This window comes from Hippocampus guttulatus, chromosome 9 (assembly GCF_054856545.1).
Source record: "Hippocampus guttulatus isolate MCC_2025c chromosome 9, RoL_Hgut_1.0, whole genome shotgun sequence".
Lineage (NCBI taxonomy): Eukaryota > Metazoa > Chordata > Actinopteri > Syngnathiformes > Syngnathidae > Hippocampus > Hippocampus guttulatus.
In genome coordinates this window covers 12148937-12161397 of record NC_141269.1, presented here as the reverse complement: position 1 = coordinate 12161397, position 12461 = coordinate 12148937, and the positions used below count along the sequence as shown (strand labels likewise).

The 12461-nt window shown below is 41.6% G+C and overlaps 1 protein-coding gene across 1 annotated transcript in view; it reads left to right on the top strand.

Annotated features, from left to right (window-relative positions):
• The window catches only part of LOC147200350 (protein kinase C alpha type-like), a 97248-nt gene extending 85072 nt beyond the window's left edge, over positions 1-12176 (top strand). Inside the window, exon 17 of the mRNA XM_086120771.1 lies at positions 7879-12176. Coding sequence (XP_085976897.1) covers positions 7879-8043 — 165 coding nt within the window. The 3' untranslated portion in view covers positions 8044-12176. The remainder of the gene's footprint in view (positions 1-7878) is intronic.
• The last annotated feature ends 285 nt before the right edge of the window (positions 12177-12461 follow it).

Below are 12461 nucleotides of genomic sequence, written 5' to 3'. Positions count from 1 at the left end.
CGCCTGGTCGTCGGGGAGATACAGCCATTTAGGTAGCTCATGAATACCAAACAGAACAAGTCATTTCAGTCCATCAAGGGGCTACAAGACTAAACAGCTTCATTGTTACCGTTAGATGTATGGAACTTACCAGGCAATCGTTTACAGGCATTATTGGCACCCCAGCATGAGGAACATTATCATTGTATTGTTTACAATAATTTTGTCATGCTTAGTCGGTGGTAACTACCAGTCCTGTGAGTCTTATCAATCCGATGGCAAAAACAGCAGGCAGAAAGCAGTAACAGTGGTAAGCATGGCTGAAACATGATTATCATCTTCATCGTCATCATCATCATCATCGTCGTCATGGCTACAGGCGATCATCTTCAACTGTCATCAAATTTTAACCCTGGACAATGGTACATTGAATTCCTTTAAATGTGAATCAAATCCACTTACCTCATGGTAACTTCTGGTGGATATTCTTGTTGTCCATGCATGTTCTTCTTGTCCTGCTGACCTTTCAGAAAAAGGTGTCGCATAAAGCCAAACAGGCCAAAAGTTAACCCTGTGATGCAGAGCTGTAGGGACAGGGTATAGCACAAAGTGCACGTGACATACGGTATGCTCCATGAATAATTCCAAATCTTCATATGCCAATGTATAATGCACACCTTGTCAATTATTTAAGAAGGGTACAATGAGGGAAGTCTTGTCAACCCAAACATAAAACAAATATAAGCAGTACAGGTAGAATTAGTCATAGGAAGGCCTGTGTGTGTGTGTGTGTGTGTGTGTGTGTGTGTGTGTGTGTGTGTGTGTGTGTGTGTGTGTGTGTGTGTGTGTGTGTGTGTTACACATTTGAATACAGTATTTCTTTTCTTCTTTCAACTCTCCCGGCCTGACTTTCCCTGCAGCCTCCAGCTGCTCAATGGATGCACCTTTGTGTGATGTTCGTGTTGTGTGCGCGCGTATGCGTGACTTTCAGTTTCAAAGATCGTATGTTAGAATAATGTGGGTGCTGTGGGAATAGGGGCAAGCTGGGTATGCATGTCCCGTATACATACTTTATATGTGTCTGGTGCACAAAGAGTGCACGTTTTCAAAAAATGGAAAAAGAATAGAAGCTTATTGCTGGTGTGCTTGTCCACTTTTGTTCTGGTCCAATTCTACATTGAAGGGAAACCAATGCATGTGTGTTGGCACTATCGTAGCACAGTGAATGTTTGCACGGCTCTACTGGAGATGTGGAAAAAAAATAAGAAATGGTCGTGCCAGGATGAATGTCATCATCTGTTATGTAATGGTCGATCACGTCCATCTCAGCTCTGGAATATGGCACTGTGGAGTCCATTACCAGCAAATAGGTATTGTTATACTCCCTTCACACTCGACTACATCCAACCGTTCCTCTCCAACCCATTCTGTCTCCCTCTTTTATGCAGACCCATCCTTGCTCAATCCCATTTCATCTGCCTGCGACAGCTGCACAATTGCAATCAATACCCTCACTGCATCCTGCTGAGAGATTCAACGCGGATAAAAACTCTGTGTCAGAATGAGCATCAAGGCATTCTCATTAAGTGTTCATCCATCACGGGATGTCGTTACCCAGGCAACACCAACAACATCCATTGAGCGGTGTGAGCAAGAAACGCCCACTTATGGATAACCGACATGCTTCATGGCTTTAAGGAGGAAACTAGGTCAAGTGTAGAAGCTGTTGATTGATAGTTGTAATGAATAGAGGATGAGAAAGGAAGAGTGGGAGGTTTGTGTCATTGCACAAACAACCTGGAAGAGTGGCCACGGATGACATAGCGAATGGGGTTTGTGGCCACTTGCATGAATTACGATACATTCAGTTTTGACTCACTGCAGCTGTGTAAGACAATGAAGGTACACACTCGAGCAAGATGACATTGACACATTGCCTATTTTGGCCAGCACTTAATGGACTAAATAGGATTTATTTACATTTTGACATGACGGCATCTATGTTGGTATCAACCCTGCACTTAAAGAAATCATGCTCATGTAGGAAAGTCGTGCTTCTCCAGTGCTATTCAGCACAAGGTGACACTGAACTTGGGATGTCCTGATGCGATAACGTGATCGGAAATAAGAGTCCATCACGTGATTTTCAGCTGATCCGCTATCAGGTGAAAATAAAGTCTGGGAGTTTCTTGCTGTCTTCACCAACTGCTTATCTTGGTGAAACATACGCTGAGTTGAAATGTCTTCACTGCTAATAAACAATTCACTGTTGGATGATGAGATGAGGTGAAGAGTGGAGCGCTTCTCACAGCCGTGGCTGTAGAGGGAGCGAGGTAGTTACAGCACGTGAGAGCGAGTGTGTTGGCACGACCCTAAATGGAGGCGAGCCAATAGTTATCATCCTAAGTAGCTGACTTATTTTAATATGCTTGAGTGCAGAGGCGTGCATGGCTGTGTACATGCAAAGAGAGAGAGAGAGAGAGGGAGAGAGAGATTAAAGATGAGAGAAAGTAGGTCAAAATTAAAGATGAGAGAAAGTAGGTCAAAATCTCATGTCCTACATTTTGTCACCGACAATGTATCAAGAGCATGGGGCATCAACCTGTAAGATTTGGCTGAATCATAACATGAGAATGAGGGCATGAATGCCTTGGTCTAAAGAGATACATTTCGAGTCAACATGGCGCAGAGGCAGTGGTCCATGTCCCCATCATGACATGCTCTGTCACATCTTGGGCTTCAAGTCATGAAAAACAGGACTTACCACACGAATATGTTGGGGCGAAATGATTTATCAGCGGCAAAATGAAATGTGTAGACACACACACACAAACACACACAAACACACAAACAAACACAAACACACACTTCCCAAAACCATACACACATAGGTGGATTTGCAAGCTCGGTTCCATTAAGTTGCCACACATGTTTTTGAAATGTGGGAGGAAACCGGAGCACCTGGAGAAAAGTCACACAGGCACGGGGAGAACATGCAAACTCCACACAGGAAGACCGGAGCCGGAATCGAACCTTGCACCTCTTACACTATGAGGCTGACACGCTAACAAGACGAGCACCAGGCCACCACAGTAAAATATGTCAAAATTTATGCCACAAAATGATCAGAAGAACAGCGATAAACATGTTTAGTTTTTAAAAATCTTCAACAACATCCTGCACGTCAAGCAAGTGCTGTTGAAGATTTCTATTCTGTTGTCAATCGTGGAGTTAAAACAAAAAAATCCCAAGATGGACATGAGAGGTCAAAGTAAGAAATGTGCCGCCTCTCTTGGGCAAAGGGTAGGAAGTGATGGATTCAAGACGACAGTTGAAGGACGCTAGCATTACCCATCAGGTATCTCTCACGCACGTACATACGCATACCACCACCAGTGTTTGTTTGGTTTTTTTTGTGTCGAAGAGTGGCTCAGAGGGACTGTCACCTGTCGGTAAAAATACCACCTTTGAATAAGGCTGACACATAAACACGTTTGTGCTTCTTCGTATTGACCTGTTTTTTTTTTTTTTTGTCAATTAAAAAAGAATGTCAGCAAAACAAAATTGTACATGCCGAGACAGCAGTGTGTTGCTGCGCAACAAAAAACATTTCTGCCCGCGCATTTGCACATTTACATACAATTGACACAAACATGAACACGGGCTTTGTATCCATCCCTACAAATAGTATGTGGTTGTATGGCGTGTGTTAATGATAATTGTCAGTGTTTTTTTTTGTAAAAGAGCCCCCGAATCATTTTTATTTCTGTATCTGTAGTTGTTCACTTTATTTTGTCCATTTCACATGGCGACAGTGTGCACATTTGCTGGTCTTGGCGCTTTTATGGAAGCCTTTTTTCATTTGACAGCTGCTTAAGGTGATGAGATGATTGGAGGTTGAATGAGAAGTCGTGAGCGGCCACGAGGCTTCTGCTCCTAGCGCTGTGCGTCCAGGCCAAAACATGGCAGAACAAAGTTAGAAGGAGCCCTACATGGCCGAGCACATGTCATGAATCTCTCTTGACCTAAATAAGCCGCTCTGTCTGAACAAGACTCAGATCTTAATTAATTGGAAAAGGAAAGGAAAGAACTGGTAGACACATAAGGGCAGCCAGGGACATCCCACAAGCAAGTTGAATTTATTTAGGAGCAGATTTAGACCACCAATTAGGTCAGGAGACAAACTCATTCTTATCTACCGTTATCCACATATTTCTTCGCTGTTGTTGAATTCCAGTGGCTTTATTTTTCAGTCTGTTATCATCAACTATTTTTATAATGAGTACATTGGAATCTCGTGGTTGAAAACAGTATGAAACAGACGAAACATTGTTTACATCAAGTGTGTTCAACTCTAGAGGCTTCCATGAATTATGTGTGATTATTCCGGTTAATGTACACACTGTACAGAATACAACATGCACCGCTCATTTATGAAAAACTGCAGTATGTAGCCATTAAATCCAGAATCTTCAAAGCTGTTATATGAGAGCCACATTGCCTGCCTAGAAAATACAAACGAGTCTTTTTGTACAGTGTGCATTATGAACGTCTGACTGACCACTCAGTAACATTTCCACGTAGTCTGGTCTGGTGAACGAAATCCCGCACACGTCTCATCATGACTCAGTCATCAAAGTGCCGTGTTTTGCTTGTTACCGTCACTTTGTCATCATGAAAAACAGGGGGCGACAACCAATTCATCTCGTCGTCGTCGATGAAAATAACACGAGATGAGGCAAATGCAAATGGCAGCATTCAGAGCTGATGTGAAAATTGTTCTGCACTACTTCTTGACTCAGAAACAACAGGCCCCATTCCATGTGTGCATCAGACTGAAAAACGCTAATCCATCCATTGATTTCCTATAGTGCTTTTCTTCATTTGGCTCGCGGTTGAGCTGGAGCATATACCAGCTGACACTGGAAGAGGCAGGCAGGGCAAACACAGATGAACAAACGCTCACTCTCACATTCTCAACTCGATTCAACTCATCTCAACTCAACTATATTCATAGTGCACTTTAAAAACAACCACCACTGAATACAAAGTGCTCTACACGGAGCAAAAATAATTCATACAACAACAAACAATTAAAAAAATTAATTAATAACTGAGGCGGCCCGGTAGTCCAGTGGTTAGCACGTCGACTTCACAGTGCAGAGGTACCAGGTTCAATTCCAGCTCCGGCCTCCCTGTGTGGAGTTTGCATGTTCTCCCCGGGCCTGCGTGGGTTTTCTCCGGGTGCTCCGGTTTCCTCCCACATTCCAAAAACATGCATGGCAGGCTGATTGAATGCTCTAAATTGTCCCTAGGTGTGAATGTGGGCGTGGATGGTTGTTCGTCTCTGTGTGCCCTGCGATTGGCTGGCAACCGATTGAGGGTGTCCCCCGCCTACTGCCCGAAGACAGCTGGGATAGGCTCCAGCACCCCCCGCGACCCTAGTGAGGATCAAGCGGTTCGGAAAATGGATGGATGGATTAATAACTGAATAATGCCTCGGTTCAGAAGGAGGTCATTCCAAAGAGAGTGACCAGCAATGTAAAAGGCTCGATCTCCTCCGCTTAGTTTTTGGTACCTCTTGGGAGCCAGTGAAGGGATGCCACAGTAGGAGTTATGTGCTCCCTCTTACGAGTACCGTTCGAGAGGTGAGCGTCAGCATTCTGGACCAACTGGAGATGCTTAATGGAGGATTGGCTCACTCCAAAGTAAAGTGCATGATTGTAATCCAGCCAGGATGTGACAAAGGCGTGAATGACTGTTTCAAAGTGCTGCTGAGAAAGGAGAGGCTTGCTGCCGAAGATGAAAGAAGCTGGATTTAACAACGGCACCCATTGGCCGGTCCAATTTGGAATCACTGTCTGGTTTAAGTCCCAAGTTCAAGACTTTTGGTTTAAGATAAGGAGCCAGGGGGCCCAAGTCGGCAGGATGGGATGTACAAGGGCCACTGGGACCAAACACCATCACGTCTGTGTTCTTTTCAGTGAAATTCAAGAAATGTAGTGCCATCCAGGTTTTGATTTCCTCCAGACAGCATAAAAGTGGCCTCAATGAGAAAGTGTCTTTTTTGCTCAGCGGGACGTAGATCTGGCAGTCATCTGCATAGCAATGGAAGGGAATACCATTCACGTCAATGGACAATTTAATGAATTTAATTTACTCTTCAATGAACTTTGGCTCGTGTTTTTCCGATATCTGATTTGAATTGAATTGAATTGTATTTGAATATGTATATATAATATGAATCCAATAACCATTTTTAATTAGTCAAGCAACCATGCACGCGCTGTCATACTTTTGCATGAAAATTAATTGTAGTTGTTGGTCACGTGTGTGAATTGTTCATACCAAGCTAAAACTCACATTGAATGAGTCCCGTTAGTTTGTTAGTTTTCTGCAGCCGTGGCAATGCTGATTTGCTCTTGTGAACGCTCCGCTGCCATAGATGTGAATGAGATGTGGAGCATGTAATGTGATGATAATAGTCAGGTGTGTTATTTTCCATTTTTACGCGTCACCAGACGCCGAATATTCAGGCGAAGAGTTTGCCTCAACCCACTTCATTATGGAACATTTCGTGCACGTTACCAACTTAGAGTGGGAAATGGTTGCACACTTCTTGCAATGTGCACACTGTCTAGTTGAAGGTATATTCAATTTTGCAAGACATTATGCTGTACACAGACAATCTATTAGGACAGTATTTCAAAACAATTTGGGGTAGATCAGAAAAAGCATTCTCAAGTATTCCAAATGCATCTTTTTGGAAACTGTTTAAAAAGCAATTTATAGGACTTTTATGATTTTATGTGGCTTCTAAAATATTGGTAACAGCCCATGTAATCTTTCTTTTGTTAAAGATAAATTAGATGTTCAGTAGCTATCAAGGGCGGCCCGGTAGTCCAGTGGTTAGCACGTCGGCTTCACAGTGCAGAGGTACCGGGTTCGATTCCAGCTCCGGCCTCCCTGTGTGGAGTTTGCATGTTCTCCCCGGGCCTGCGTGGGTTTTCTCCGGGTGCTCCGGTTTCCTCCCACATTCCAAAAACATGCATGTCAGGCTGATTGGACGCTCTAAATTGTCCCTAGGTGTGAGTGTGGGCGTGGATGGTTGTTCGTCTCTGTGTGCCCTGCGATTGGCTGGCAACTGATTCAGGGTGTCCCCCGCCTACTGCCCGGAGATGGCTGGGATAGGCTCCAGCACCCCCCGTGACCCTAGTGAGGATCAAGCGGTTCGGAAAATGGATGGAAGTAGCTATCAAAAGTAGTAAATTTGGCATCGAGTAAACTTACAGATTTGTCTCGAGTTGGCCCCTGAATGTATGCGTTGTGGGAAGTTCACCCCGATTTAAGTCTGAGATGACAAGTAGAAGTTGGAAAACAAAAAGGGCAAAAGAGCAAACTGTGATCTCGCGGGCCACATGGGCGGTGCGATGCCCCTCGCTATTGAGGAGCGACTCGGGTCTGCGGCGATATTTGGTGGTGCGCTGGTTAGAGAGTTCTTGAATGGCGCACATTTGGTCAAACCTGGTAGCGCCCATTTTGGAGATCACCAAAGTCCCTCGGTCTTCTCAGCAGATGAGTGAAGAGGGGTCCTTATGTATCTGGTGTAATGTCAGATTTGGTTTGTTCCAGAGCAGAAGTTGTGCCTCATTGTTATTTTATCCAAAAGATAAATTTCTTTATATCGTACAGCCTTCTTTTTCTGTTTTTGGTGAGTCACTTTGGCAGTGTTACAGCGCCACCTCAGGCCTGGCATGTATACTACAGCGTTTCAGCATCATTGTTTGGACACACATTTTATTAAGCTGTTTTATTTTGGTGGTTGCAAACTTTGTTCTCGTTTCTCTACCTTCTTTTAAGTGTATCCTTTCTGTGTGTGTATTTGTTTTGTCAATACAGTGTGGCAAAGGAGCTGAGAACTTCGATAAGTTCTTCACGCGCACGCAGCCTCAGCTCACACCTCCTGACGAGCTGGTGATCGCAAACATCGACCAGGCCGAGTTTGCGGGCTTCTCCTTCATAAACCCGCAGTTTGTACACCCGTCTCTCAATAACAGCGCATGAGAAGGATGGCCAAATGTCTCATCTGCTCCGCACTCATCCGGCAAGGATCTCCTCTCCTCACTGCCATCCACTAATACAAAGCAACAACCCCTAACATGCGACCACCACTTGACATTACAAAACTCGATGTATCGTTTCTAATCACAAGAAGGCATGCTGATTTGTTTTCGATGGCATATTTTGCGATTCTAGATTAGCTTTGATTTAGGGTTTGTTGCCACAAGACGTCATTTCTTTTAGTTTACTCATGAGCATGTATTGTGTACAATGATGTCCTTTTTATTGAAAGTTTACTCCAAAACTGGACACACTAAGACATAACAGTGTTTGTAACTGCCAGTAAACGACGTAAAGGAATCCCCAATTTTGTGGCGGGGTGTCAAAGAAGCAAGAATATTTCAAAAGGAGCGTTCAAAGCATGGATTTATTCTGTAGGTGCTTGTACTGTATGACTTATTTCAGAAGCCTTCTTGTCCACACACACAAACATCTTGTCTGTGGTTCATAAATTCGTTTTTAATGAAGAATGAGGAATAGCCCGAAGGTACCTTCTGCCTTGGGAAGGAAAGCTATCGGAGCCAAATATTGAAGGCGAGATGGTGCAGGCGTTGGGAAAAAAAGCACCTTTTCATTCTAGGTTCCTGTATCATGTTTACAGCTTTCTGCCTGTTTAATTTATTTATGTCTATAAATAAATTTATCAACCGTTTGACTTTAACTCAAAGGATACATTGACATATCTCACATACGTTTAATTTAATTACCAAAAGTTTACAGTGCATCTATAAATCATTCACAAGTACAAAACCCACTCACAGAGGTCGACAAATTGTCATTAACTTTCTGTTTTTAGAAAATAACAACAGTGGCAGTCCCCCTTTTCATGCACCCCGTAACCTGATAACATGAGAAGCCGTCCACTGCAGTAACCGCTGTCCCTGAAAGGGTTAATATAAACGAGACCTTAATTTTCTTGGATGCAGCACTAAAAATCTGATGTAAAGTTTCAGTTTTTTTATGCATTATGTTGTGTTTTAGAAAACAATCTTTCGTTCGATTTGTCAAAAGTAGAATAATGTTTGTTTGTTGTTGTTCCCGAAGCTATAAATGTTTGAATTATCCTCATCGTTGTCATTCGAGATGATCCAGAACGCGTCTAAATCAGTGTAGAACATCTTTGTAAATAATCCTCATGGGGTATTTCAAAAGAATCTAGCACATTTTTATACCAAGATCTAAATGTGCTTTTCTTATCTTGTTGAGAGGATGAGAAACTGCAGTTTAGCAGTGTAGCATCTTTTTAACGAGAGCTCAATTAACACCGCAAATTGCACATTTTGATTGATTGGATGAACACGGCTTATCGTCGTGGGAATTCAAGTTGTGTTGGACAAGCAAGCATGTGTGAGCATCGCTCATGTGAGACATTTCATGCAGCTTGCCGCTGAAATGTCATTGTCGATTTCAACCAAAAAGGAATTCTGCCCTCCAAATGCAAGCCCCTTTTTAAAGACTTTCAGTCAGCGAGAACAATAGGAACAGGATGCGCCCGTTGCGTCATCTTAACTTTTCACTCTTCATCTTTATATTCAGTATTTATAATATTTGTGTTGGGTTTGAATAGCCTAGTTTTTTTATTTTGTTTATTTTTTTTTTAGTTTTCAGGTGGTCGATTGTGACTTTCGGCACACTTCCCCATTGGCCTAGAGTCCGTAACATATCCCACCAGAAGTTGTTATCATGAGAATTTAGTAGCATTTATTAGAAACAAAAAAATGCACTGAAGTAAACATTAATTAGATATTTTTTTTAACTGAAAATCATCCAGATTTAAATTCTAGCATTTTCTTGCCATCTTTGTGGAAATTGATTTTTCTTTTTTTTTTTTAAACAAAAGTGCATTTATGAACATTTGGTCATATGAATACCGGTAGTTCCACAGAGTTGCATATTATAAGATTAACATGGCTAATGTTTGACAACATGACTATTTTTCTTTTACCCGACGAAATACAACTGTGCTAAAACAGTTGAGCATCATTTTTAGGGTAAAAATAATTTGTTTATTACTTGAAATATTTTGAGCACAAGGTTTGCGTATTTGTGGAGCTTTGCAGAGATTCATCGCTCATTTATTGCATGTCCTCAATTGACTCCTAAACATGTATCACACCCCCTTTTTGGCCACAAGATCAGGATTTTGTGGCTTTATCATGTTTAACGAATCCACCTCCAAGATTAGGTAGCGACGAGCACTGAAGCATTGTTAGTGCTCCTTTAATGCTGCTTCTGTCGCTCTTGACCAGTGGGACCACTTGCTAATGTCTCATTAACAACGGGGTTTATAATCTTAAATGTTGTGTTTGGTATTTTGTTAGCTTTGCTTTTGTAGCTGTTGTCAATTATCTCTCCAGCTTCTTCAGCCAATGAATTAAAAAGAAGCCTTCCTGTCCCCCTCACACAGACACACGCACACACACACACACGCACACACGCATATAAACTTTATTTCCTGCAATATGTGACGTATCTGATTCGCAGCATATAGCAAATCATCTTTCCCGTGCCAAACAAATGTGCCAGACGCCGTAGTTTTTCCATTCATCTCTCCTGCCATGAAGCACACCCGCTGCAGACCACGTAACAACACACAATCATTGTTTCCTTACTAGCTCGTAACACAGGCGCCATACAAACACCGTAAAGTACCCGGTGCTTCCATTTGTCTCCTGACTAGCCAGGCTGACTTTGGTCTGAATACACGTTCTTCAGTTTGAATTGAAATATCTCTGCATGGCATTCAGGAAAAACTGGGGTGACCATATTGGCCAAGAACTAATGATTATTGAGTTGACCAATGTCAAATTTAGTTTAATGAATAATTTGACATCATATACTGAGAAGTGATAAGTCATTTTAATTGACTTTTATTGGACAATAAATCACATTTGTGAAGAATTGTCCAATGTTGGCCATCAACTTTCCTATAACTCTTTCAATCCCTTCCACCGAGACGCAATGTCACTCGCAAATATGAAAATGGGAGCCGCAAACGTCTTGAACGAAACAATTTGACCCATTGCATACCTGACATGAACCTGCATACCATCACAATACAACGAAAGCTATATATTTGTCTTATGTTTTGAGTTCTTCTTACAAAGACATTTTTTAAAATTTATTTTAAAAATGGAGTATGGATATAAATTCATTCCCGTGATTGGACAGCGATGTCAATTGGTGGCAGGAGAATTGCCAAATGAATGTAAATATATTCAAGAACATATTAAAAGCTTTTTTTCTGGACAAAATTAAGCTGCTGATAAGTGATAGAATAAACTAAAACACCAAGAAAAGGTGGTACATCTGTTAAATTGTTTTTGTTTGTTTTTTTGCATAGTTGCATTGTTGAATCTCATTTTAAATCTCTTGCTCCTCGTCAACCCCCCGCTCCCCATGTTTTTATCCTCTCTCCTCACTAGCTGGGCCAACTTTATCCATCATCTTATCGACACCCTTCACACATACCACCTCATAGGATTTTTTTGAAGTCTTTAATTTAAAAACACACACACACACACATATTACGCATGAAGATTGTCAGCAAGTCAAAATTTTCTGTCTGTTATAATTCCCAGAAAAATATGTTATGTTGGTGTTTTACATTGTTTACATTTAAGTCTTTTTTTTCTTCATTTTTTAAATTATGGCCAGATACTAATCAAGACATCTTACTTGTAAAGTATGAGTGAATGGGTTTGTTTTCTTTCTTAGACTCCTGCTTCCGTAGGTACATGGTACACGCTAAGGCTTTCGATAACTCCTGTGGTCCCTTCATAGAAGTTAGTCAGTGCCAGTTAAGAGAATTGAAGGACGCGTTATCTTTTTGAATGAGGGCAGAAATGCTTTATTGCCAAAGTCATCACAAGTCTCTTACTGTCCTTGTACATAAAGTACTTGCAGTAGATGCCTACGTAGACAATAAATGAAGGATTACCTTGTATTTTGCAAATGTTTGGTCTCTTTCCTTGACAACCTGAAACCTTTAAAGCGACTGAGCAACCTACCTTGTAACTGATTGTGTCATTTGTACCTGATGTATGATAATGCAATTAAAAAAAATTGGAAACTGAGGTTCAGACTTTGGCAGAGCAGTTTTTATTTGAACTCTTTACTGTGTGAGTGCATTCAAAAAATGTCAACGTCACCAAGATGGAGCTGCCCACCTATAAAAATGTGCTTTCTCTCTTTCTCTCTCTCTCTCTCCCACTCTCACTCTCTCTATATACACACACACACACACACATTATTTTACAATATGGAAATGTGTTGAATATTTTCAGATGATTAATACCTATTTCCCGAATTGATTGTATCGTAGTGCAGTGTTTAATCTTAAAAAAAAAATTAAACATGTG